Source organism: Zalophus californianus, chromosome 5, assembly GCF_009762305.2.
Source record: "Zalophus californianus isolate mZalCal1 chromosome 5, mZalCal1.pri.v2, whole genome shotgun sequence".
Lineage (NCBI taxonomy): Eukaryota > Metazoa > Chordata > Mammalia > Carnivora > Otariidae > Zalophus > Zalophus californianus.
Window position 1 is genome coordinate 91,479,267 of NC_045599.1, and position 26,073 is coordinate 91,505,339.

Consider the following 26,073-nt stretch of genomic DNA (forward strand, 5'->3'; position numbering starts at 1 on the left):
CTCAAGCTGTTGGCTAACAGCCAACTGTGTTATACCAGTGGCATCCTCAAACTCTTCTTTTGCCAGCATCTATGTCCACGTCCAACTCCATCTCCAGATGTCAGGGTGTTGACTATGCATCATTCATCCCTGAATGCTCCGTGCCCAGCATAGCCTGGCCCTCCATGGGTGCTCAGCAGATACTCACGGGGTGAAGGACAGTGCACTGCAAGCCAAGTGGCCAGGTGTATCTCTTAGTCCTTGCTTCTGACCGCAGCATCATCTCAGGGCCCACCTGCCAGAGGATGAAGGTCCCCCACAGCCCAATTCCAGCCCCAGCCCCACAAGACACTCTGCCCCCACAGCCCACCCTATCTTCGGGGACTGATCCCTGCCCCCGGCATCTTCCCACCAGGCTCACTGAACAAAAGGTGAGGAAAGTTGCAAAGGAAGGTCAAGAATTTCAGACACATCTATCTTTATTTGTTTCCTGTCAGAAAAGTTCAAGAATTACACCAAAAAATACTTCAGCCTCTGCTACCTACTGACAAAAATACACCACAAAATTATAAAGCGCTCAGCGGTTTTGCTAGGGACAATTTGTTATTCCGCTTCGGATGACAAATGAATTTACAGGTGACTTGAGATGATGGGGTGGGAGGAGGCGAGTCAGATGATAGCATTTGGCAGGATAGTTTGAGCGATGCTAGTCTTCTTACCCAGCTGTTGTGTATGATTTCGGCAACATAGCGAGCCAGGAGAAAATGTCCATTCAACGGCCTGTCGCAGCTTCGTGGGGAAACAGTACTACATCTCAGATAACCAACTCTCCCAGCCAATTCTGGCCCTGCAGGCCTGGAGCCACATCCCACTGAGTGGGCCTTCCGGACACCTTTGCAGGAGAGTGGTATGGGAGTACCTGATGTGGTCCCAGTGCAGCGGGAGCCCTGGTCAATGCCAGACGCTGCCCCCCCTAGTCAGGAGCTTCTAGAACTAGACTGGGGACTTTGGGTGCTTGTCCAACGGCTGTCAGTACAACAAGTGGGCAAAAGATGGTCACATTTTTCAGCTTCCTTTAGGGGTGATTTGGCATTGTTGCAACCCCGGTCTTAAAGTCTCCCTGGCTGTTACCTGCAGTTCCCGGTTATGACCTTCATCACTCTTCCAATTGTTATTAGCACTTTGGGAAACAACAAGCAAACAAGACTCGTAAAATGTGGTGCCTGTGCTTATGGCTTGGCCACATATGGTACGCCTGTCCCGTGCCTTGCTTCGTCCTGCGGCCTCTCGTCCCCTCTCCCTTCCTACCCCTGCCGGCTCTTAAACATAGGCAGTATCCGGGTGTCGATCTAGGCACGCAAGAAAAAGACAGAGAAAGTCTGCCTCTGCTCAGGATTTGATTGCAACTATGCATCCCCAGGCCTCATGCGCCGGCCCAAGCCCCAGCTCAGATTCCTGTATGGACAGTCTGTGTTAACTTGGCAAAACACACCCACGGTGGGTGCTCTTGACTCTGGGTTGTGTGCGTCCCAAGCTTAACCATGCCAAAATCAGCCCTCTTCTCTAAATAGGCTCGTCCTGACTTCCTATCTTCCTCTCCTGCACAGCAGGGGCCAACCACGTAGCCCCAGCCTGCATCACTCACATTTTCTGTACCTTCCAAACCCCCCACTGAAACTACGGCTTCTCACTGAAGAAGCCTAGAGTCTGTGCTCTTTACTGCCCACCAACGTCTTCCAGATGCAGCCAGTTTAATCCTTCTTTGTCCATGTTGTTTCCTTTTCTGTTTTTAAATTTTCCTAACAAGTAATAAGCAGTGGCTTTGAAAATATCTTACATGGGAACAATCAACACGAAACATGCCTTTGTACATAATCCTGACTTGGGGACGAATCAACAATACCAAAGGACAAAAAGAAATATCGATTCAGACAACTCCAGTGCACGATATTTTCGGTGAGTTCCCCCCCACCCACCCCGGCCCCACCCCCGCCCCCATATCCCAGGAGTACAGTGGTGTCTTGTAACTGGAGCTTGGCTTAGCCGACAGGGGGGCTCCCCTCTGTGCCCCCCATTCTGGCTGGGGGTAGGCCTCTAATGGCCCTGGGTCTTGGGCGGCTTGGGCTCATGGATGACAGCTGCCGCCGACAGCCACGGCCCGATGGCCCGAGCGGTGCTCTGCTTGGCCACACTGTAGTGGCTGATGACCGTGTAGAAGCGGCTTCTGGAGTTGGGGTCCTGGGATGAGTAGTAAGCATCCAGGGAGGCCGGGATACAGCGCTTGTGCTGAGGACGAGAGAGACAGAGTCAGGGGGAGCTCAGCGGACTGCTTCCAACTCAACCTGCACCTCGGCCACCCTGTCTGAGGGCCACGGCCACAGGAGGCTCTGTACCAGAGGGCAGGTGATGTCACCTGGCCTGGGCCCGGCCCTCAGGACTCTTTCCCCAAAATCATCACCATCACCATCTCAAAGCTGCCACCTACTCAACCTCAGAAAAAATAAACCTGATGCTAGACTGGTGGTTGCTGGAGGCTAGGGGATGGGCGGCGGCGGGGGGGGGGGGGGGGGGCGGGGGTGAAGGTGGTGAAAGTGGCTAAAAGGCACAGACGTCCAGTTTTAAAATAAATAAGCCTTGCAGATGCCATGGACAATGGTGACTATTGTTAAGAACTCTGTCTTGTATATCTGAAAGTTGCTAAGAGAGTTGATCTTAAGAGCTCTTATCATAAGAAAAAAATTTTTTTGTAACTGTGTGGTGATGGATGTTACCTAGACTTACATTTAAAAATATATGCAGATATTGAATCATCACGTTGATTCTTGAAACTAACATGTTATATGTCAATTATCCCTCCATTTACAAAAAAGAGAGAAAGAAACCTGAGGCTGGTACTAATCCACGGTCCTCTGCTCAGTGACTGTGAGGCTATAGAGGACACCAATCCCCACCCCCCCACCCCCACCTCTTGATTCAGCTCAATCACCCATCCCCCAGCTGCTTCTCCGGGCCATGGCTTCAGCCTATGGCTATTTTATTTCTTTGATTTTATATTTGTAACTCCTCTCTCTTTGATCCAAATCTTTGGTTCCCAACAAACACTGATAGAATGGTCTATTTGCGTTATCCTACAACATATATCAAATGGTCACAAAATAACACGAATATTACGACCAACAGTTAGAATATTGAATCAACTTTAAGATTTCTCTATAACTTTCTGTATCCTTAGGCCATATTCCTCTGTGGCTGTACAGTCAATGCACTCTGCTCATTTGGAATATTTATTTTCTTTGTATGTTTATGTCCCCAAATTAATATAGAGCCAGGTTCTCTGTTAAGCTTGTTTTTGATTTTGAGGAATGACTTGTTGTTGTTTATTTTTTAGATATGCCCCCAGACGTTCACAGACAGCAAGGACAGGTGGATAGCGAGATGTGTCCAGAGCAGCCTTGCTCCTCTTTCCTGCCCCCTTCACTCTCTTCCCCCTCCACCCCCCCACACCGAGTAACCATTGTCCTAGTGTTTTCATTTATCCTTCTAGAACTTCTTTCTGAAAGTATAAGCAAATATCCTTCCCCTCCTCAGTGCTTTTTCTCGTCATTATTGTCCTGGAGGATATTCCAGGCCCGGGTCTGGAGGCCTTCCCGCCCATTTTCACGGTTGCGCAGAAACCCCTTGTGTGAACATGTCATCGTTCATTCAACTGTCCCCTCTTGAGAGCTGTTGCCTCTTTGAGAACCTCAGCTTTTAACCGCCAGGAATGTAGTCTGAAGAAGCCACGGAGCAGAACTGAAGGACGTGTGTTTCTAAGGCAGGACACACCCCATTTGACTCCCTCACTTAGGAATGTAATGTGACGGTTTGGAAAACTCTCTTATCCTACACGTTCTTCCCCTGTTTCCTTGTATGTAAAGTGGGGGCAATAAAACCTAATTTTCAGAATGCATGTACAGCTCAACCAAGACAATGTTTATGAAAATATCGAGGAAAGGCTGTGACTTACAGCCTATAGGTGCGCAGTAAATGGCAATTTATAAATATCTGAATCACCTGTTTTTGCTGTAGAACAGATTCTGTCTTTATGACAACTAATATTCGTTGAGAGCCCATTACCTAATAGGTCTTTTATTAACTTAAATTCTCTCCTTAAGGCCTCACAAAAATCCTGCAGACAGGTGTTACCAGTGCCCATGTTGCAGGCAAGAGAACTGAGGTTCAGGGGCGAAGAGACACCCCAGAGTCACGTAGCTGGTTCGGTTCTTCAACGGAAGGGGTGCGACCAGAGCAAGGTTCAGTGGGACAGGCCCAACAGAAGGATTCAAGAGACTTCGAAAGCCCCCACTCCCACCACAGGAACTGGGAATCGGACATTAAACCAGGAAGATGGGTGCCCAGGCAGAGCTTTCTGAAGATGGACTGGCCTATCTCAAGCAGGAGTGAGCTCTCCCTGCCCGCTGACCTCCAGCCTGAAGCTGGACCACCTCCTACTCCTGACTCCAGAGAGCACCGTCTGGGAGGGAGAACTCTACTGCCTACTGGAAGGAAACCAAGTCCTTCGTGAAACCCCTTGCCTGACACAGACTACATTTTCAGTAGTCTGCAGGGAGGTCCCCCGAATTTGGATGCCAGTGAAGAGAAGACATTGATAAACCCTCTAATTGAGGTTGGCAGTCACCTGGGGCCACTCACCTGCCAGAAGCCTCTTACCTTGTAGACAAATCCCTCTGGGCAGCTGTGGTCATAGGTGAAGGCTTTGTAAACCACCAGGAACACGATGCAAGCGAGGAAGGCGAGGGCCAGGCTGACAAGAATGGTGACCTGGAGGAAAACAACGTTGAGAGTCACCTAGCCTCAGTCCTACCTGCCTTCAGCCCAGCACACAGGCAGCCTTCGAATCCTGGAGCCGGTAGGCAAAGTGATATGTCAGAGAGAGCAGGGGCGGCCTGAGGCCTGAGGAACTGGTTCTGTCTCACTCTGCCACTAACTTGCAGTGTGACCTGGAGGAAAGCACCTGTACTGTTTGGGCCTCAGTTTCCCCCTTCTGCTAGATACTTTCTGAAACTCCTTCTTGGCCCAAGGTGTGATTTCCCCCCTCATTTACTTTTCTTGTTTTTGTTCTTGTTTTTCACTTTTCCTGTTAAGTGTGTGTGTGCTCGGGTGCACAGCCTGAAGCAGGGGGCGGTGGGGTGTGTGGCGGGGGCAGTCATTAATCCACCTGTCACTTCCGGTGCTTCTGCTTTCCATCACCACCGCCCTCCCTAGAACTACTGAATTCTAATCTCAGATACACCTGCCTCTTTCACCTCTGTAGGACATGTGACCAAACTAAACCCCTGCTCCTCGCCATCCCACATCTGTTCTGTCTACATTTTTCCCCAAGTCCACCTTTACAGTCACTTAGGCCAAACATCTTGGAGTCATTCTTTTTTTTTTTTAATTTTTATTTATCTGAGAGAGTGAGAGAGAGCAAGCACGAGCAGGAGGAGAGGCGGATGGAGAGGGAGAAGCAGGCTCCCCGCTGAGTAGGGAGCCTGATGCAGGACTCGATCCCAGGACCCTGGGATCGTGCCCTGAGCCAAAGACAGACACTTAACCATCTGAGCCACCTAGGTGCCCCTTGGAGTCATCTTCAACGCTTTTTCCTATATTCTACATCCAGTCCTCCATCAGAAGCTATGGTTTCTGCCTTCGAATATATCCCATAATCTGATGGCTTCTGACCTCCCAATTGTCTCCAACCCAGCCGAGTCATCACCACCTCTCACCTTTAGTCCCAAAGCAGCCTCTAACTAGCAGCCTTCTCGCCCTCTTCAATGCAGTCACATGCAGCAACCAGGGAGGTCCTTTCAAAATCTAAGTCAGGCCATGTCTCTTGTCTGCTCAGAAGCATCTCATGGTGTCCAAATTGCTCACAGTGAAAGCCTAGCTCCTAACCATTATCTACGAGCAAACTTTAAAAAAATAATACAAGACTAAACAGACAGGATTTACCAGAAAGGAGTAGATGGTTAATTTCAGAGGTGCCTCCAGGCTTACACCAACCCCATCCCACTCCCCGTGTACAAAGTGGTAGGGTAATCCCATGACATGGGCACCTAGCATTACACGCAGAATTCTTTTTCGTGCTATTTTTAAAAGCTGGTGGCTTTTTGAGCCAGTTGGCCCAGACACATGGCAGATTTCCTCTCGTGAAGAGGAGGTTTCTTTTGATTCAGAAGAAAAATAAAATCAACCTCGGGGGTCCCCATCCCATCTCCTCTCCACCCCAGGTCATGGTTTATGCGGACCAGAGAAGACAGAAGTCTATGTTGCTCCAAATGAACGGAGTTGTTTGTTGGCAGCTTTAAATACTGGGTGGGAGGCATTGGAAAAGCCATGAGGAAGATGGAGATGGGAGGTGTCCATCCAAACCCAATGGGCAGACACTGTCCGTGAGAAATACCTTGTGCACGTGTGTATGAAGTTTTAGGACAGTGCGCTATTATGATATAAGAAAAATATATATTTGGGTCTTGTTCCCAATTCCTGGCACAGAGCTCCTAAAACGCTTAAAATCTCCTAAATGATAGGAGCACTAGAAGCATCTTTTGCTTGGGTTTTGTGCGGAGTTCCTGAAATAGCCCAGATCCATAAAGATGAAAGGAGTCTTTTATTATTCATAAGGAGCCCCTTTCAACCACACCTGAGTTTATGTTAATGACATGACTTTTGGAAAGCCTCTAAGGAGGGGGGCCAGTTGCCAGGGAGCGACCCATGGGATTAAAGGGTTGGAACTTCTGACCGCACCCCCTCACCCAGGGGGAGGGGAGAGATTGAGTTCAATCACTAATGGCCAGTGATTTCATCAATCATGCCTATGTAATGAAGCCTCTATAGAAACCTTAACTGAAGGGATTTAGAGAGTTTCCAGATTGGTGAACAAGAACGCGTCCATATGCAGGAGTGTGGCTCACCCCATTACTCTACATGGGGACAGAAGCCCCTGTGCTCAGGACCCTTCCACGCTTCATCCTGTGTACCCCCTCCGGGGGCTGTTCATCTGTATCCTTCATAATAAATCAAGAAGACTAATATTAAGCGCTTTCCTGAGTTCTGTGAGCTGTTCTAGCAAATTATTAAAACTGAGGAAGAGAGAGCAGGAGCCGCCAGTGAATAGCCAGTTGGTCAGGAGCGCAGACACAGCCTGGGACTTGGGACTGGCATCTGAACTGGGACAGTCTGTGGGACGGAGCCCTTCACCTGCTGGGTGTGCGCTAACCCCAGCAGCTCGTGTCAGAGGCGAGTTAAATTATAGAACATCTAGTCGCCGTCCCCTGAGAATTGGAGAATTACCTGGTGTGGGGAACACCTCGCATGTTTGATGTCAGAAGTATTGTGGAAGGATGGAGAAAAAGCAGTTTTTCCTTTCAGATGGTGACATGCAAAATTCACTTCTAAACTCTTGTCAGCACAGTGCGCTGGCCGCCCCTCCATTTGCATGCTGACCCCTCAGCTGCAGCCTGTTGCACACGCACCAGCCTCCTGCCCAAGATTGGGGTGGGGGTGGGGTGGGATGGGAGAGTGCAGAGACCGGACTGGAATCACCCGGGTAAGATGTGGAGAGAGTTGGAGATGTCAGTGGAGGCTGGAAGCTGGAGTCAGGGATGCCCCACATATGCATACACCCCTTCAGGGACCTCGAAGATAGTATTTGATTAGTACAGGGAAGGGGCCACCACAGACCTCTGGCTAATGCTAAGGACCTAGGAATACCTGGGTCAGCTGATGTTTGGAGCATAGATATAAGGACTTGTAAATGCCCAGATTTCCCAGTAGCTAAAGGCAGAAACAGCCCAAATGTCCGTGGACTAATAAATGAATAAACACACTGTCCATCCATACAATAGAATATTATTCATCCCCAAAAAAAATGAAGTACTGATAGATACTACACATGTCGATGGACGCTGCAAACACGCTGAGTGAAAGACACCAGACATAAAGGGCCACATATTATGTGACTCCATTTATAGAAATATCCAGAATAGGTCAGTTCAAAGAGAAAGAATGCAGATTGGTGGCTGCCAGGGGCTGGGGGGAAGGGGAATGGGAACAGAGTTTCCTTTTGGGGTGAGGACAATGTTTGGGAACTAGGTAGAGGTGATACTTGCACAATATTGTGAATGCACTAAATGGCATTGAAGTTTTCACTTTAGTTAATTTTATATGTGAATTTTACCTCAATTTTTAAAAAATGCCCAGAGCCCAGGTTGATTCTTTCCATCAAAAGGCCCTTAAAGTCCTGCTGGCATGCCCTCACCAGAGCCGCGCGTGGGGCTGGCTGAGACACAGACATGCTTGCAGGTGCAGCCCCGGACAAAGGACAGCTGCAGAGCTCGCGTGTGCCAAGGAGAGAACAGAGACCCGCAGCCCCACCCTGTCACCACCGCCAGCCTCATGCAGGGGAAGCCCCCGGGAAACCCCCATCTTAATGTGATCAGACTGAACAGAGACCCAGTCTCTGGGCTGACCCAGCATGGGCATCTCCGGGGAAGCAGCAGGTTGGTGAAGAGGAGGAGGCGCTGGGAGCTGGAGCAGGGCCCAGCACACCTGTCCTTGGGACACGTTCCCCTTAGGGAGCCGGTGGGGAGGGCCGGGCTCTTCCCTTCCTAACAGCTCTGAGTTAAGCCCCGTTAAGCCCCCACCTAGGAGGGGCAGGGTCTGATTCACCTCAGTGCTCCCAGAGCTCCAAAGATAAGCCCAGCAATTGTTTCTGGAACAAGGAAAGAGAGGGAGGGAGAGATGGAGGGAGGGAGGGAAGATCCTGTAGGATTCAATGCTGATGCCAAGATTGTTACCACCCTGGTGGATTCTCATTTGTTGGGTTAGGGACGGTAGGTCCAGGACACGGGGAGTCTTATGAACTCTCTGGGTGATTATAACATACAAGCTATAGGACGAGGACCACTACTCTAGGATGACTAGGTGTGAGTGGTTCTCAAGCTGGCTACGCATTCTTAGAATCACCTGGGCAGCGTTTTGAACAATCCTGATGCTCTGGATCTGCCCCAGACCCATTATAGCAGAATCGCTGACGGTAGAGTCCAAGCCCCAAGGTGACCGTCGTGTGTCCGCAGGGTTGAGAAGACTTTGGCACACAGACAGCGGGCAGGGTGCCCAATATCACTGCCAGAGACCAGGGTCTGGTGCTGAGGAGGGTGCCAGGAGTGTGGCCACCCAAGGGATTTTGCTGAGTGAGGCTAACAAGCCCCGGAACGAGGCTGAGCGGAGACCATTTTAGGGGAAGGAGACTTTGCCTCCCTGTCCTGAATCTTGGTAACTTCTGCAGCTGGAGGCCAGTCATTCCCTAAAACCTTGTGGAGGTCAGAGAATACAGGGCTGTGAATCAAGCACAGGCCCTCCCTTGGAGCCTCCCAGCCTACAGGGTGAGGGAGAGCTGGACAGATGGATGTGGGCACGTGCACACCAGGGGTGGCACCCTGACTGAGGGCATCAGCACAGGGGACTGCTGGGCCTAATCAGCCTGGAGGTAGGGGATCATGGAAGGCCTCCTGGGGGAGGCAATGTTGGAAGTGACTTCAGGGAAGAAAATAGGATAGGGAAGGAGGAAGGTTCTGGGCAGAGAAGTCGTATCTGCCGTGGAGTGGAAGCTGGGGCTGTTCTGGAAACATCATACAGTTTGACATGGCTGGCCCAGAGGGTACAAGTGAGGGAGAGAGAGGTCTGGGGCAATGGGTAGGTGGCAAGAGAACAGATAAAGAAAGACCAGGCTAAAACTTGCACTGTATCTCCAGGGCAACAAGGAACCCCTGAAGGTTTTCAGGAGGGAAGTGACAGGATACAAATGATATTTTGGAAAGATGTCTCTCGAGGCAACGTGAAGGCAAGTTTGCAGAGGCATGGCTAGAGGCAGAGGCCGGTGGAGAGGCTGATGCACTGGGGCATGCCCCAAAAGCAGAGGCTGGACATGGGGTCATGAGGGTGCAAAGGAGTGCATGGTTTGAGAAGCTGCTAGGAGGTGAGCAGGGTGATGGGAGAGGGAGGAGCGAGGGGCTGACTCTGGGGACAACGGGTGACATTTGGGTTGGTCTGGATTCTTGGGAACAGCATTGATTGTTGGAAGGGTGCTCAGAGAGGACCCCAGAGAGAAGCTCCCACTTCCCCACTGAGCACCTCGCAAAGTGAAAGCCTGACTGCACGTCAGTGAGGACTAACTGGGTTTGTATAATCTCAGAGAGGTCCTACAACCCTCGGCGTCACCTCGTGATGTAACAACCTGGAACTAGAAATCAGTTCCGGGCTAGATTTGGGTTTCCTCGGAGATGCAGTCCTCACCGCTGGACGTAGCCCCCCCTCCCCATCTCCAGCCGCCCCCCGCCACACGTTCATCCGTGCATCCACGCAGCACACATTTATGAAGGGCCCACGGCGAGCCAGATGCTGCCCTATAGTCATCGCCTCGGGAGCTTACGGCAGAGACAGGGTCAGACGCTGAACAGGCACAAAGAAAGAATCCTAAAACAAGCCCTGAGCGGGATCTGGAAGGGCACATAGCAGGGATAGGGTGGTCCAGGGTGGGAGAAGGAGGCCCCCATAAGAAGACTCTGGCCAGAGTGGTCCAGGATGAGGCGCCAGCCCAAAGACCCACAAAGGGAGTAGCTGGGTCCTAGTGGGTCTGGAAGGAGCAGGGTAGCTGAGACAGGGCACAAGGGGAGAGAACATTGAGATGATGTGCCACAGGGCTTTGAGACCAAGGTCACCTTTGTCCTGCCCAGGAGAGCGACTTCCCACAACATCCATCCCATATTTCAGGTAACGTCCTGCTCAGCCTGGCCCGTCTCTGCCACCTCCAGCCACACAGGCCACCACTCTCTGGCTCGCCTGGTCCCCTCCAGCTACGCCCAGCCCACTGAGCCCTCCTGCACTCGTGTGTCTCAGCGTGGAACTCCCGCGTGTCCTTCCTGATCACAGAGAATGGTCCTCAGCCTTCCGGTCCAGCCTGCTATCCCTTCCTTGCCGGGCTCTGTACCAGGGCCTGCGTCGGCCGCTCTGAGGGTGCTCCCTCTGTCATCATGACCTCTTCATACCTCTGACCTTCCCTTCCCCAGGGAATGCCTTGGGTAGCAAGCATATTTCATCGTTTACTCTGTGCCCGGCACCATGACTCCTACAGAGGGGGATCAGTAAACATCTCCTGAACCGAAATGCTGAATCAAAGACCGCACAGTGTGTGTGTGTGTGTGTGTGTGTGTGTGTGTGTGTGCGCGCGCACACACACACACACACACACACACACACTTCCCCAGACATACACAAGCAGACAGACATGCAACCCGGTCCCAAGCACATTGTGTTTATCTAGGATGGAGGACTGAGATAACCTGCCCTTGGCCTTCTGTTCTTTTCCATCCCCTATTCTCAATCCCATCCACCACAACCCCCAACACATGCTCAAACAAAAGTACCTGAACCTTGAAAAGGGCCAGGTTTTAGGTTGGAATCTGCTAAGACCTGCCCAAGATTTCTCCTCACGCTTTTGAGCATAGGTCAGAGAGAGAACAGAGAAAGAACTCAGCACAGAAGTACGCAGCTCACAGCTCCAGCAAAACCATGCTGGGATGGGGGCCATAATGACCACCCGCCATGGGCCACACATCCATACAATGATAGTAGCAGTGGTAGTAATATTGATATTACTCATAGATATTGGGGCGTCTGGGTGGCTCAGTTGGTTAAGCGTCTGCCTTCGGCTCAGGTCATGATCCAAGGATCCTGGGATCGAGCCCCGAGTCAGGCTCTCTGCTCAGTGGGGAGCCTGCCTCTCCTTCTCTCTCTCTCTGCCCCTCCCCCCCACTTGTGCTCTCTCTCTCTCTCTCTCCCTCAAATAAATAAACAAAATCTTTAAAAAAAAATCAGAGGTGCTGTTATTAGGAACTTACTGTATACTAATATCGGCACAATCATATACTGCAAGTAGAATTATTATGCCCACTTTGCTGATGGAGAAACTGAGGCTCTGACAGGTTAAGTGACTTGCCTAAGGTCCCACAGTGAGTAAAAGATAGGTTCAGACAACACACCAAGGCGCCTCAAGGATACCTTGAACTCTCCGTTCCGGGACCAGCCACGGTGTCTTCTGCCTCAGTGGGATTTGTGTTCAGCATCCCCCTAGGCCTCAGCTCCTTCCCTCCACTGCCTGAATGCACCCTCATTTCCCCACTTCCAGGCCCCTTGTATTTGCTGGTCCTGCAGCTCATCCTAAGCCCAAGTCAAGTATCTCCTTTTCCCCGGAATCTTCCCCAAAGTCTTGAGGCAGTACTCAGCCCCTCCCCTGTCAGCTCACAGCTCCCTGACACTTTTCTCAGTGCACCGTCATTAACCACCACGGTCTGCTTCCCCTCTTGAGAGGTCGTGTGGAATAACACTTCACATTTCCATTTACGAAGCACTGATTATGTGCCAGGCACTGTTCTTGGCACTGGACATGGATTTATTCTTGTAAACCTCACAACAGCCCTACGAGGTAGGTTCATCTTCATTGTTTTAGATGACGAGACTAAGGCACAGAGAGGTTAAGTAATTTTCTCAGAGTCACACAGCTAATTAAATAATACAGCCGGAGTCTAATTCAGTGAAGTATTGGCCTGGGCTCTTCACCCATGCTGTATTCCTCATAAAGCATTTATTCATTAAATGTCAGCTGAGCCCCTACAATGTGCCAGAAATAATTCTACACATTGGACATATGCTGAGGAGGACAGGGGAGGGCCCTGCTCTCATAGTTTCCCTCCCATCCCTTCGAGTGACTTTCCTCCTCTATAAAAGGGGAATAATAATAGTACCTGCCTCTCAGAGTTCTGAGGATTAAATCAGATAATGCATGTGAAGCCTTGTAGTGAGTTGACTCACCCCGCAAGACAGATGTCCATGTCCTCACCTCTGGAACCCGTAAATATGGCCTTATTTGGAAAAGAAATCTTTGTAGATACAATGAAGTTAAAGATCTAAAGATGAAATCATCTTGGATTATGCAAGTGGGCTCCAAATCCAAGAACAAGTGCCCTTATAAGAGACATACAGAGGAAGACAAACCCACAAGGAGAAGCAGAAACTGGAATGATACACTTGCAAGCCCGGGGAATACCTGGAGCCACCAGAATCCAAGAAGCAAGGAAAGACCCTTCAGAGGGTGCAAAACCCTTCCTTGAGTTCGGACTTCTGGTCTCCAGAGCTGTGAGAGTACATTTCCATCGCATTAAGCCACACAGTCTTCAGTAATTTGTTATGCCAGCCCCAGGAAACTGATAGAATGCCCTCCTACAGGGCCTGGCAGTGCTGCAAATGGGAACTCTTGGATTTCTCCACATCATCTGCCATGCTCCTCAGCATGTAGTCCAAAACTTCCAACCACTCCAGAAGACTGCCATTTTTCTCAACATATGTTGCTCTTATGCACCTTTTCAGCCTTTCCTCCCTTAGTGAACTCCTAGGCATGCTTCAAAACCCAACTCACAGCATGTTGCCTTCCCTGACGAGCCTTCCCTTGCCTACTTGTGTTTCATCACACTTTCTTTCCTCCACCACTAAGCACTCGGCCCCGTACCACGACTATTCATTCTATTGTGTGTGTCATGGGGCAGGGACCATACCTTGTTTGCCTCTGTGGTCCCAGCTTCTGGCTCATGAGCTGGCACTGGGTAGAGGGGATGCTAATGTATACCCCACATTCCTTAGCCCTCACTGCCTTGCGGGGTGACTGGATAAAATCACTGCATAAGGCCATTTGACGCTGGAAGAATTATTAGTTGCCCCTGGAGGAATCTCCTGGTCTGTCTGCTGTGCCTGTCAAAGATGAGAGGCCTCTCTCTGATGGCTGGGAGGACTGGCTTCTCCATTCTGGGCACTGTCCATGAAGTTCTGTGCAGCAGTGGTGGCCCCATCCCAAAAGGACTCTCAGCCTACCTCTGCCTCTGATGAGCTGTGTGACCTTGGGCAGGATGCTTCACCTCTCTGAGCTCATTTCCTAATCTGTTAAATGGGGACAAAACTCCCAGCCCACAGGACGGCTGAGAGGATCCATTGATTCACTGTTTGTAAAAATGCCCAAGGTTGTCCTGGTGCACGGGCTCAACCGATAATAGCAATCCTTTACTGATTGTTCAGTAATACACCGGGTACCGTGTCCAGCACTTTGTAGGTAGTGTCTTTTTTTAAATCTTTCATGGGAAACCTATAAGCCCACTCATTCCCTGCATTTTACAGCTGTGCAAACAAAGGCGCAGAGGCACCGGGTAGCCTGCCTGAGGCCACCTGGTTATTGAAGCAGCAGAGCTTGAATGGAACTCTGGAATACCTGATTCTGACCTTCTCAACCCTAACCATTACCTTAAGTAGACTTTTGGTAAATATTTCTCTGCCCTGTTGCTGCCTTTCCTTGCAATAGCTCAATGAAAGAAGACAATCTATACTCTTAACTGATTCTAGGGGGGATGTCACCTAGACGTGGACGTGGAAATCCCAGGAGTTAGGAAGACAGAGGAGAAGAACAAAAGCCTCCCACTGTCTGCCGAGCCAGGACACCGATCTAGGACCCTCATTGTGGCAGGAAACGTGAATTTCATTCACATTCATGTACTGCAGCCTCATGGCATCACAATGCTCAGGAAACCACCCTTTTTATGAAGAATGCAAACCCTGGAAACCTCAAAGTAATCGAACCACTCACATCGGGGAAATTAAACTTTGTGGGGAGATAAAAACAGAGCTGCCCGACAGACATTCATCTTTTGAATGCAACAGCTGGAACCTCCAGAGACAGAATTAGGCCACCCGGTGCCTTGCTCCTGGCTCGGTCCCAAAGATCCTGACAATAGGGCTTGAGTGGAAAGTGCAAGGGGATGGTAAATTCTCCATAAATCCTGCCTCAATGACATCCTGGTTTCCCTGGCCCTGTCCCTAGCACCAAGAACTTAATGGAGTAGAGTTTTAGAGCCAGGATGTCGAGACCGAAAGCCCAGCTCCATGACTGACTTACTGTGTGACCCCGGGCAATGCATGAAGGCTTCAGGTTAGGCCCGGCCCGTGGTAATGACTTCAGCACCCATGGAGCACATACATGGCTCACATCATTTCATGTCCTCGAAACTCCTTGGGGAAGGTACTAGCAATGTGCCCATTTTACGGATGGCAATGACTTGACATATATGAAGACAGAGTGGAGATTTAAACTCAGGTCTAACTGAGAAATACAGCTGCCTTACCAATGGCTATACTGCTGATAAATCTATAACTGTGTTAGAGTTTATTTTTATTCCAAGTGCGCTGCACCATTATAGTAAGAACAACATGGAAATCCAAGAGGAAAACACCTATTACAATCCTGCCATCCTCTCAACTCTGTTTTTACACACTTTCTATTTATTCTTATCCACATGCATCCTTGCATAAATCTTGATTTCTTCCATTTCTTCCCATTTTACCCATTCGTCACCCATCCAACTTTCTACGACCACAAGGAAAGCCTGGCCCCTCCCAGCACCAGACAGACCTCACTTTACCACCTGCCAATGGCTCTAGGTCATTACACTAATCTACACAAAACTGTCATGAAGTATGACCAAGATGAATAATGCAAAAGGCCAAAGGGCCACGTAAATGTGAAAGTGATGAACTAATACTTCTCGTGGCCACCACTGTTACTGTTATAATCGTGCATCCTCAGAGCTGAGCTTGGTCCAGGTGTTTCTGCAGCACGAGGACCACCGGGTATTACATTGTGTTGCCATCACCTGTGACCTGTCCTCCCTGACAGACAACCCCTCAAGGGCAGTGCTGTCTGCCTTTGGGTTTCCAAGGGCCCAAAGGCCCCACCGGTGATTTTTGTTGATGGGACAGAAAGGCACCTCTCATGGGGGTCATTTTTTCTCTGGCTTCTCCTGCCTTCCCCTCCCAATCCATCATCTCTGCTGGCCTCCAAAGGGATCTTCTTAAATTATTCCTCAGCACATTTTGTGGGAGTGGCTGTAGATCTCATCTCGGCCCACTGCAGGGCTGACCTCATGTCCGGACACGGTACATCTACGATTTACTGAGCATCAAAGCCATCTGAGGAGACTGAGTAGATGCAGGGTCCCGGGCCTTACACCCAGAGATTCTGGTTCCCTCAGTCTGCCCTGACACCTGGAAACCAGCATTTCCACACAAGCCTAACAGTTTCCAGGTTTCAAGTAACCTGGAAACTATAGTTAGATCAAGGCAAAGACCAAAACTCTTTGCCTGGTCTCTAAGAGAAGAGAGCAAGGGGCTCCCACTCTTGATTGGCAGATACTCAGCACTTTACAAATATTAGCTCACTCAGTCATACCCAGTATCCCAAAAAGTTGGTATGGTTGATATTCCTGCTTTCTAGATGATGAACCTGAGGATTGCTGGCACTTCTTCAGTTCCCAGAGTTTTCCAGCCCATCAGTAATGGAGCAAGAACTAGACGCCAGATCTATTTGGATCCAAAACACATTTTCTGTCCTCAGCACTACACTGTCTTCATCATCTGGCCTCTGCTGACCTGTCCCACATCACCAACTACTACTGTCTCAGCAACCCTCACACACACACACACACACACACACACACACACACACAGACCAACATACTGACGCAGGTAGACACACAGACACAGAGACCTATGCACCGACACACAGACATACATACACACACACGCACACTCTCCCTCTCTCTCTCTCCTTAGCTCCTGAAAGTTTTAGACCTCCTGCTACTGGCATGCCTTTCCACTGCGTTCTCCCTGGAGTGCGGTCCCACAGCACACGCCAGGTAGCCTTCCCAGACCTTTCCCTCAGGAGTGAGGCCTCTCTGAAGCCCCCAGGTGCTGGGTTCTAGCCATGGTCACTTAGCTGTGTTGTCATGACTTCTTGCCCCATCAGCCTACCCCACTCGACCAGGAGCTTTTCAGGGGCAGGGGCCATGCCTCCGTGACCTGTCCAGTTCTTGTCCTGGCCCTGCCACAAAGAACGTACGAGGGAGCTGGGAAGGACTCATACGCGTTTGCTTCAGCCACACCCAGAGCCGGGCCCCCGAGCAGAGCAGGGCAGGTCCCCTCCAGCCAGGGCTCTGTGCACACCACAACCACATTCAGAAGCACACCGCTGTCCCCCCGCATCCCAGCCAGCCCTTGTCTAGACCCATCTCCATGGAGACACCAGCCCTGCCACCCAAATACCCGGTTCCATTAAGCTACTTTCATTCCTCAATCCCCTTTCTTGGCAGAGAGGTTGATTTTAAAAAGAGAGAAAGAAGCAGGTCAGCAAGATTTAGTCTGGAAAATTAGAAATCATCCTCTATGTTCCAATGTGTGGCACCGCTAGAAATACCAGCGGGGTTTTGGAACCAGATAAGCCACTCCACGTCTTCCTGTACATCTTGCAAGGGTGAGAAACCATGCCTGCCAATGCCACAGCAGCCCCACAGCAGAGGGTCCTCGGACAGAAAGCAGCTGTGCTTGGGGGAGGCGGCATTTCTGCTCCTCTCCTCAATTTGCTGCCTTTGTCCGTGAGGAGGAAGGAATCTGTACCCCCACCTTTACCTCCTCTCCCTCCCACCCCACCCACAGACACACAGACGCACAGACATGTGCACCCTCCCCACCTGGAGGAGTCTTGGAAAAGAGACTCACAGAAAAGAGTTAAAGCCCCAGGCCTGAGACCTTTACCTTCAGAAGGTCTACTTGCAGGGTTAGCACTTGGCTGGTGCCTGGGGACATGCACGTTCCCAGAACTAGTAAGAGTGGCTCACTATGCCTAACCTATACAGGCAGTACGGATGATGCTGACACCTGCCTTCCTTCCGGGGGTCTGGAATGTGGGTACGTGCTGGGCAAGGGTGTGCCTACGTGACCAGCTCCCAGTAAGAACCCTGAGTCTCTAATGAGTTGCCTAGTGGACACAATTTCATGCATGTCACAACTCATTGCTGTGGGAGCTGTGTCCAGCATGACTCCATGAGGAGAAGGGTCTGCAAGCCCGTGCCTGACTGTGGCCCTTTCTCCTTTGCCTTGTCTCCTTTTTGCTGTAATAAAACAGAGTGCTGAATACAGCTATACACTGGGTCCTGTGAGTCCTTCTCATGAATCACCAGCCTGGGGGTGGTCCCAGGGGCCTCCAGTACGGCTCCCCTCACTGGTCCCCTTTCTGGTTCCCCTAAAGGAGAAGCATCGCGGACCTGATTTTTCAGAGCCTGGCAGGAATATCTGTTGCTATGGGCCCTATGTCTTAAAGACAGGCACCAGCTTCCACCCTTGAACCTTTCCCTTCCTCCCCCTTCAGTTCAGGCCTCTTGAATCTCTCTTCCTTACTTCTTGCCTCGTGGATCAGGACAGGGTAAGGGTCTTCTTCTTCCTGCCCAGGAGGAGCCTGTGCCATCTCTTTTCAGGTCTATACCTCCTCTCTTTGTGGCCTCTTGACCCATGTGATCACTGGGTGAGCCTACATCAGGATTTGGGAATAAACACTCTCTCCTATCTTGCAGCTCACGTTTTTTTCCCTCCGGTGGTGGCGAATGTGCTTTGGACTGCTCTTTTCTCAAAGTGTAGTACGAGATCCCTCCTTGGGGTGAGGGTGAGCAGGCCAAGATGAGAAGCCAAAGGCTCTCTGAGGCCTCCCACCAACAGCTCATGCCCGCTTTGCTCACGGAAGAAGCGATCTGTCCGGATATCGGGTGCTCTCCAGGGGTACTTTGCCTCCTTACGTACAGACGTCCTTGGCAGGGAGCCTCAGAAGGAAAGAGTGAAAGGGTTCTGGCACCAAAACATTTGTCTTCCCAGCTCTTGGCAAAGTACACATGTGGGTATGTAAGCTGACTCCACAGCCACATGGCCCAGTCAGGATGCTCAGCAGTTTCACCTTTAGGTCACACCTAGGAGCTGAGTCAGCCCTCAAGGCCTAAATATTCTCAGGTCAGCCAAGGATGTTTCAGTGTGGCCTCAGGCGGAACATTTTACCATCAGTCTGTTCCATCCTGATAAAGGGAGAAAAATGCAATGGCTGTCCCATTTAGATTTCCCAGGCCTCAGCTTTCTCATCTGGAAATTGGGATCATAATAACCACTTTGAAGCCCTGGGGTGAGGATAAAATGAAATCGCTGTGTGGAAATACCGAGCCCAATGCCTGGTGCAGGGCCAGTGCCCAGAGCTGTCCAGCCCATTCTTCGTCCTCACCAAGGATCTGGGAAGAATAAAGGTGCCTCAGGATCTAAAATCTGATTTCCTCTGACTGTCCCACAATTCCATGCTTTGAATGATTTTTTTCATGCCAAACAAACGGCATTCATTGAATACTAATGAATTCATTCTCCTATTTTGGATTCCTTGGACTCAAGGACATACCTGTGAATGAGAGATAACCAGAGTGACCAAAACAAAGACCCTCGGTGTCTTTGTGGGTCCGTTTGGCCTAATCAGAAGAAAAGAAATTGTTTGGGTTTTATGAACTATCCGGACAAGACTGAAGACAGCCATCAGTAGTGGCCAGGGCCGGTCTGAGGCCCATGCAAGCTCAGAACAGACCTGCTCTCCACTTCCAGCTCTTACCCTGCTTTCTGCATGACTTTGGACAAGTTCCGTGACGTCTCTAAGCCTCAGGTTCTCCACCTAAAGATGGGGGTTACAACGATCCCTAGCCCCCAGAAGCACTGAAAGGTACCTTGTGGATCATACAGATCAGCGGCCCAGCTTTGCTCTACACGTTCAGCAGAGGGCAGAACAATTTCTGTCATACTACCTCTGGGGTAGAAATACTGACCCTAAAGTGGCAGGCAAGGACTGGAGAGTGAGCGTGTGTTTTGTTCACTCCCACGTTCTGTTTAATTCCTCCACAGGAGTTAGTTCTTAGAGAGGGAGCTGGCTGTGCTTATGGGCCGTGCTTCCATATCCAAGATGATTTCATTGGAAAGGTTTAAGATGGGCAGTAAGAATTCTTAAACACAGCTGGTTGTTTTAACTTTATTTCTTGTTGGTAGCTTTTTAAAACCAACTCTATAAGGTAGGTCTTCTCATTTTTCCTGTTTTATAAATGAGGAACATAAGACCCAAAAAAGTTGAGTTGCTTGCCTAGGTAGACTCAAATAATGAATTAAGATGCAGAATTTGAACTCAGGTGCGATTCCAAAGGCTGTGTGTTACCTTCCACTCACACTACTTCCTCTGGAATGGCTGCTAGTAGTGTGGCTCTTTGGAAGACAAAGGTTCTCTCCATCCCCAAACCAAAAAGATGGCGTTATTACACTGTTTGGCTGGCTCCCTGTGGAAGCTCCCAAAAACCCATTAAGGAAGCCTATCCTCTAGGGCCCCAAATGAATCCAGCTCAGTAAATTGCCTTTTGAAAGGAAAAGGAAACATCTGTGGCCTCAAACTTTATATGAGCAATAATTCGAGAGTCTCTTTCAGAACCCAGGAAGGGAAATTCCCCCACGGAAGGAGGAGTGGTGCCCAAGTGTGGACCCTGCTCGAGCCAGGAATTCATTAATAATTGTGGAACCCTTGAAAGAGAAGAAGCACAATTTAAACTGGAACATTCCAAAGCAATAACTTATCTCTCAATATAATTTGCTATTTGCATAATCATTAGAAAGCAGAAATGAGGGTCTGGGGGCCCCGCTTATGTGGGAGACAAATCTCTGGCCTCCTGAAATATTTTTCATTTCAGAAGTTCAAACCATTGTTCGTTTTGGACCCGAGGACCTTAAAACAGTAATGCTTTCACAAGATGGAGAGGCTAGGGCCTTACTGCACAAGGTTGTGTCTTTCTAAGCTGATAAAGACAAACGCAGAACAGAGATCTAAACAAATGCAACTTGATCTAAACAATGTATCAAGGGGGAGGGAGTCAAGGCTTCCTAGGTTCCCAAGATGTGCGAGCACAGAGTAGACAAGCAACATAAATGGGGGAAGAGGGCCAGGGCCAGGCACTGGAGGGAAAACACCCCATCCACGGGGACAGCAGCTGCTCAGCCCCAGGCAAGTGCTGTCAAGGACAGGAATGAGGGCTCATTACAGCGAATCTGCTTTCTCAAGAAAAGACAGAGGTTCGGAACCTTATGGGAAATTTCCCGATATTTAAATTGGGGGCAGCAGATACAAAACTATGTTTTCTTTCATTATACATTTTAAATGTTTCCTTATAAAATTGGCCTTTTCAATCCTATTTTGTAGGAAATCAGGTTCCAAAAAGTAGTTGGTTCAGGGTCAGATAGCAGCAAAGTGTGAAACCAGGACTTGCCCCCAATCAGTTCTACGAGGGAGGTGATGACCGATTTACTGCACAGGTCAGGTGGGAGGATTCAAGGTGTCCGGAGCACGTGTCCACAAAACATCTCCAAAGAGCCCCAGCACCTTCTACTGCAGGGAAGGGAGGGGATTTGGGGGTGTGGAGAAGAAGGATCTACCGTTTATTGAGCATCTGCTATGAGCCAGGCACTGGGTTTTGCACACATTGCTTTATCAAGTCCACACAACAACTGTTTGATGAAGATGCTATTGTCCCTGTCTTATTGAGGTCAAGCTAGGGGACTTCCCAGGGTCCCACAGCAAGGCCAGGTCAAGGCCTTCTTTCTAACATTTGCTCAGCACACCTGGGCCCTCCTCCTGCCTGGGCTGCTGAGCAAAGGGAGCCCTGGAGCTTCCCCTACAACCTTGTCACTCACCCGCATTTTGTAAATATGGTCCAGATAAGGAGACCCTCACAAATCTTGCCAGGGCTCTTTGGCACCAGGGGAAACTCAGTAAATTAAGATGTCACACAAGCCTTGCTGTTTCCACAAGGAGTGATTATAGCTACAAATCTGTCCCAACATGCAGCCAAATGGGCTTTGAGCAGATAGGTCATGAAGTTGATTTACTGCTGCCGTGATTATGATTTTGATTTATTATGAAGAAGACAAAAGGCTTCCAAGGGATCAGGATACAAGGGGTATGGCAGTTCAGTTTTGGCTTTGCAGAGACTGGGATGCAGAGGTTTAAAGGGAAGCAGTGGGAGGTGGGAGAAGGAAGCAGGCTCTAACACCAGACTGGCCTGGGATCCAGTCTCTGCTCCACCATTTTCTGGCTGTGTGACCTTAAGCAAGTAGCGCCACCTCTCTGAGCCTCCATCTCCTATCTGCAAAAATGGAATTATCATAACAGCTACCTACCAGGCACGTTGGAAGGACTCCCAGAGACACTTGATGTAAAGCTCCCAACATTGTTGGATATCATTATTGTCATTATTACTGAAATACATTTCTTAAGCAGTCACCTGCAGAGCCAACTGTTTGACTTCCTGTCACTGAAATAGTCAATGCTTAGCTGAACCTCTTAATTTCATCAAAATGGTCTGGTGAGTCAGAACCTTAATTAACTTTTGCATGGTGTTCTTGGGGCAGGAATCAGACCCTTGCATTTCGCCCACTCTCCCTGACTCCAAATAATGGAGGTGCATGTCCCTTATAAATTGCTCTGACTCTACAAAGACGAACAAATCACCCGGTAGACACACAAGATTGAGCACACAGCCAGCCTGCAGGGCCACAGAGAAACCTCTCTGCAGAACACTAACGCAAGGGCTTGGAACCTAATGAAATTACCCTCCCTCTGCTGAGTTCCCTAAAGGGATTGCAATCCCGTTTGTGTGCTTATTCAATGGTGACCTCAGCCCGACCCCTCCCAACAGCCCTGGTAGGAGTTGAGCAACGTGACCTAGAGTGAAGGGGCAGTGGCATTTCCTCGATGCTGCTCTTTGCAGGATTGCAGAAAACGAAAGGGTTGGGAGTGAGGTTCAGGTCAGGGTGGCTTCCCGGACACGGAAATCAAGCAGGGCAGAAGATGCAGAGTGTGGAATGTTCTTAGCGACAGGCTGTCCATGGCTAAGAAAGCCAGTTTGACATTTGCCCTGTGCTGTCTGTTCCTTGAGGGTCCCCAGCCTTGAAGATTTATCTTGGCACCCCCTGTCTTTGTCCAAGGCTTGACTGCAGTAGGTGTCCAATAAATCTGTGCTGAGTAAATAAATGCCACCTAACCAGTTTCATTCGTCTGATTTTTATTACACCCCCCATCTATTTCCAGAAATGATTTAAGGCAACTTACAAGCTACATGATTTAGCAATCACTACCATTCATTGAATGCTCACAGTGTGCCAAGTTCTGCCTTGAGTACATTACCTGTTTTCTCCAGTGTGTCTTCACAACCATCCTCTATGGTGGGGATTATTATGATTAGCCCCATTTTACAGATGAGGAAAACAGTAATGAAGTAAGTGGAAGGAACAAAGATAGGCATAAATTGGAAGCAGGTGTTATAACAGTGCCCACACTCAGAGCAGGGGGGCAAAAATTGGCTCAACGTTTACTAGCAGCCTGACAAAAGAAAGGAACTGGATCTGTTAGAACATTCAGAGTCCAGAAGATTAAAAAAAAAAAATTGCTCGGAAGATGCACAAATGGTTCTTAGCTGACTTGTGTGGCCTTGGGCAAGTCACCTCTCTCTCACCCTCTGTTTTTCCCTCTGTACAAAGGGAGTGATTACAGTAATGTCCCCATCACAGGGCAGTTAGGAAGGTCCAGGAGCTGATAAAGACCGCAAGCCCAGTGCCTGGAACCCAGAAGACACTCCATCAATATTCGCCCTCCTATCTCTTCTCTGACCTTTTTGCCCCATCCACTTATTGAAGGAGGCCTCTTGGAGCGTGGGTGTTTAACTGTAAAATGATTGGCAAGGCTGCCCAGCCAGCTCATTATTACTTAAAAAGAAGAAAGGAGCTGTGCAAGGCGTCTCGGGGCTTTTCAAGCACGCCTGCTTCTGAATTTCATGAGCAGTGGGTGGCTGAATGGTTTGGTGAGTTCCAGCCTGGGCCCTGCTTGAAATCCACGTTAAATGAAAGGTGCCTCCAACTCCCCATTATAGTGTCGTGCCCTGGGAGGCTCCCGAAAGTCACGCTTTTCTGTCATCTCCTGCAGCCAAGAAATGCAATTGATTTTCCTGGCCTCATTTTCGTGTTTTAAAGAACTATTTCCCCAGGGCTCCTCTGAGAACTGAAATGGAGAAAATCTCATTCATATTTTACCATGTAACCCAAAGACTAATCATGCATCTGGCAACAGATACTGGCAGAACATCTAGTCCATAGCAGACCCAGGGCCAGGCACATGGGACATAGAAATGACAGGTATGTGGTCTCTACCCTCAGGAGAACCCTTTAGAAGGCAAGCTGTGATGAAGACAGCACCAGGCGAGAGGGTTCCTAAGCCAGCCTGGAAGGAGGTGGGGAAGGGTAATGTGGGCCGAGAGAACAGCCTGTGCCAAGATATGGGGGTGTGGATGGTACGTGACGGTGAAAGAGGAGGCTGAAAGGTAAACAGAGGCAAGCTCAAGAAGGACCTTGATGTCAGACTAGAGTTTATTGGGAGAACCAGAGAGCTAACCCGTGTTTAATATCTGGTGTTCACTGATGTGGTTCCATGTGAGCATTAAACATTACTCTGGCAGTTTGGATGGAAATTGAATTGGAGGTGGTAAAACTGGGAGGTAGGAAGACCAGTCAAGGGCTCTAAAACTAATCCAGACCTGAACACATATTCCATGAGTGGCTTCTTGATAGCCAAGTACTAAGCTAGGTATTTGGGGAAATACCAAAATAAGGAGATAAACTCAGGTTTACTGGGTGCCCACTGCATTTTGATGTTTTACAAGTGTTTTCCCATCTAAGTATCACAAAACAAGATTGGTATCTCCATTTTACAGATTAAAAAAAAAAAAACCTAGCTCAGAGAAGTAGAGGTGAGTAACACCAGGAACTCCACCCGCTGAAGAGCAGCGTGGACTCTGCAGACCAGAGTCAGAGACGGCAGCAGGCTCCAACACAAAAAGGAGGGACAATTTGCTGTATGAGGGAGTGAGATGTTGCACTCTAGAGCCAAAAATAATTCGTGTATGCCTAAAGGGGAAACTGTAAATACAGAGCCCGGAGCTCTATTAATATTCAATGATAAATGATGTTGCTTTAAAATCAAATAGATGCACATGAATGGAGGTTTTAGCTGGATGCCGGGAACATTAGATTGTGGGCCAAGTCTGGTACTTCCATGAATCACCCACACCACCTACCCCAAGGCCTGGGTCCTGGTCGCTATTCTGTAAATATTTATTGACTGAATGGGGCCACTTAGAGAAAAATTGCTGAACGGAGTTACAATTAAGAGAATGACAATGGGCGCATTTCAAAAGATAAACTTTCAAAGCTTTAGAGAAGAAGCTGGGTACAAATGAAATTTGTTTATTAGTTCTTTACATATTTACTGAAAACTACCACACCCTCCCAATAACACTAAGCCAGATGACTTTATGTGTTAATTCTTAAAAAAAAAAAACCTCAAAGAAACAGTATTACTCTATTCTTTTAAATTTTCTAGAGCATCGAGAAAGAAAAAGGCATGTACATTTTCTTAACAAAGGCAGCACACACACACAAAATTACTCAACACAAACTCACAACATTCCTAAAGCAAAATTTCCAAAGAATATATTATCAAACAGAATTCAGTAGTACACCATGACCAAATGTGGACGTGTATGAATGGCTTAGTATTTAAAAATCTACTCATATAATTTACCATAATGTCAGGCCAAAGAAGACAAACCATATGATGCCCTCAGTACATGCAGAAAAGGTATTTGGAGAGGAAAAAAAAAAATCCATCAAAATGTAAATGACAAAGGAGCACCTGGATGGCGCAGTTGGTTAAGCATCTGACTCCTGGTTTCAGCTCAGGTCTTGATCTCAGGGTTGTGAGTTCAAGTCCCACACCGAGTTCCATGCTGGGTGTGGAGCCTACTTAAAAATAATAATAAATAATAAAACTATGTAATTGAGACAATTTGGTATTGTCTCAATTTTTGATATCAAGTAACTGTCAGATCAATGGAAGAAAAGAGAACCCAGAAATAAACTCAAATACAAATGGGAATGCACTATCTAAAAATGGGGGTATGTCAAATCAGAGAGAGGAAGGATTCACTAATAAATGTGGAACCAATGGCAAACTTCTAAAGA

At 48.9% G+C, this 26,073-nt stretch overlaps 1 protein-coding gene across 1 annotated transcript in view; it reads right to left on the reverse strand.

Moving 5' to 3' along the window:
* Positions 1-440: 440 nt before the first annotated feature.
* Positions 441-26,073, reverse strand: part of NSG2 (neuronal vesicle trafficking associated 2) — a 54,974-nt gene continuing 29,341 nt past the window's right edge. The window contains exons 4-5 of the mRNA XM_027605710.1: positions 4,690-4,800; positions 441-2,265 (exon numbers count right to left, since the gene is read on the reverse strand). Of these exons, the coding sequence (XP_027461511.1) occupies positions 2,074-2,265; positions 4,690-4,800 (303 nt within the window). The 3' untranslated portion in view covers positions 441-2,073. The remainder of the gene's footprint in view (positions 2,266-4,689; positions 4,801-26,073) is intronic.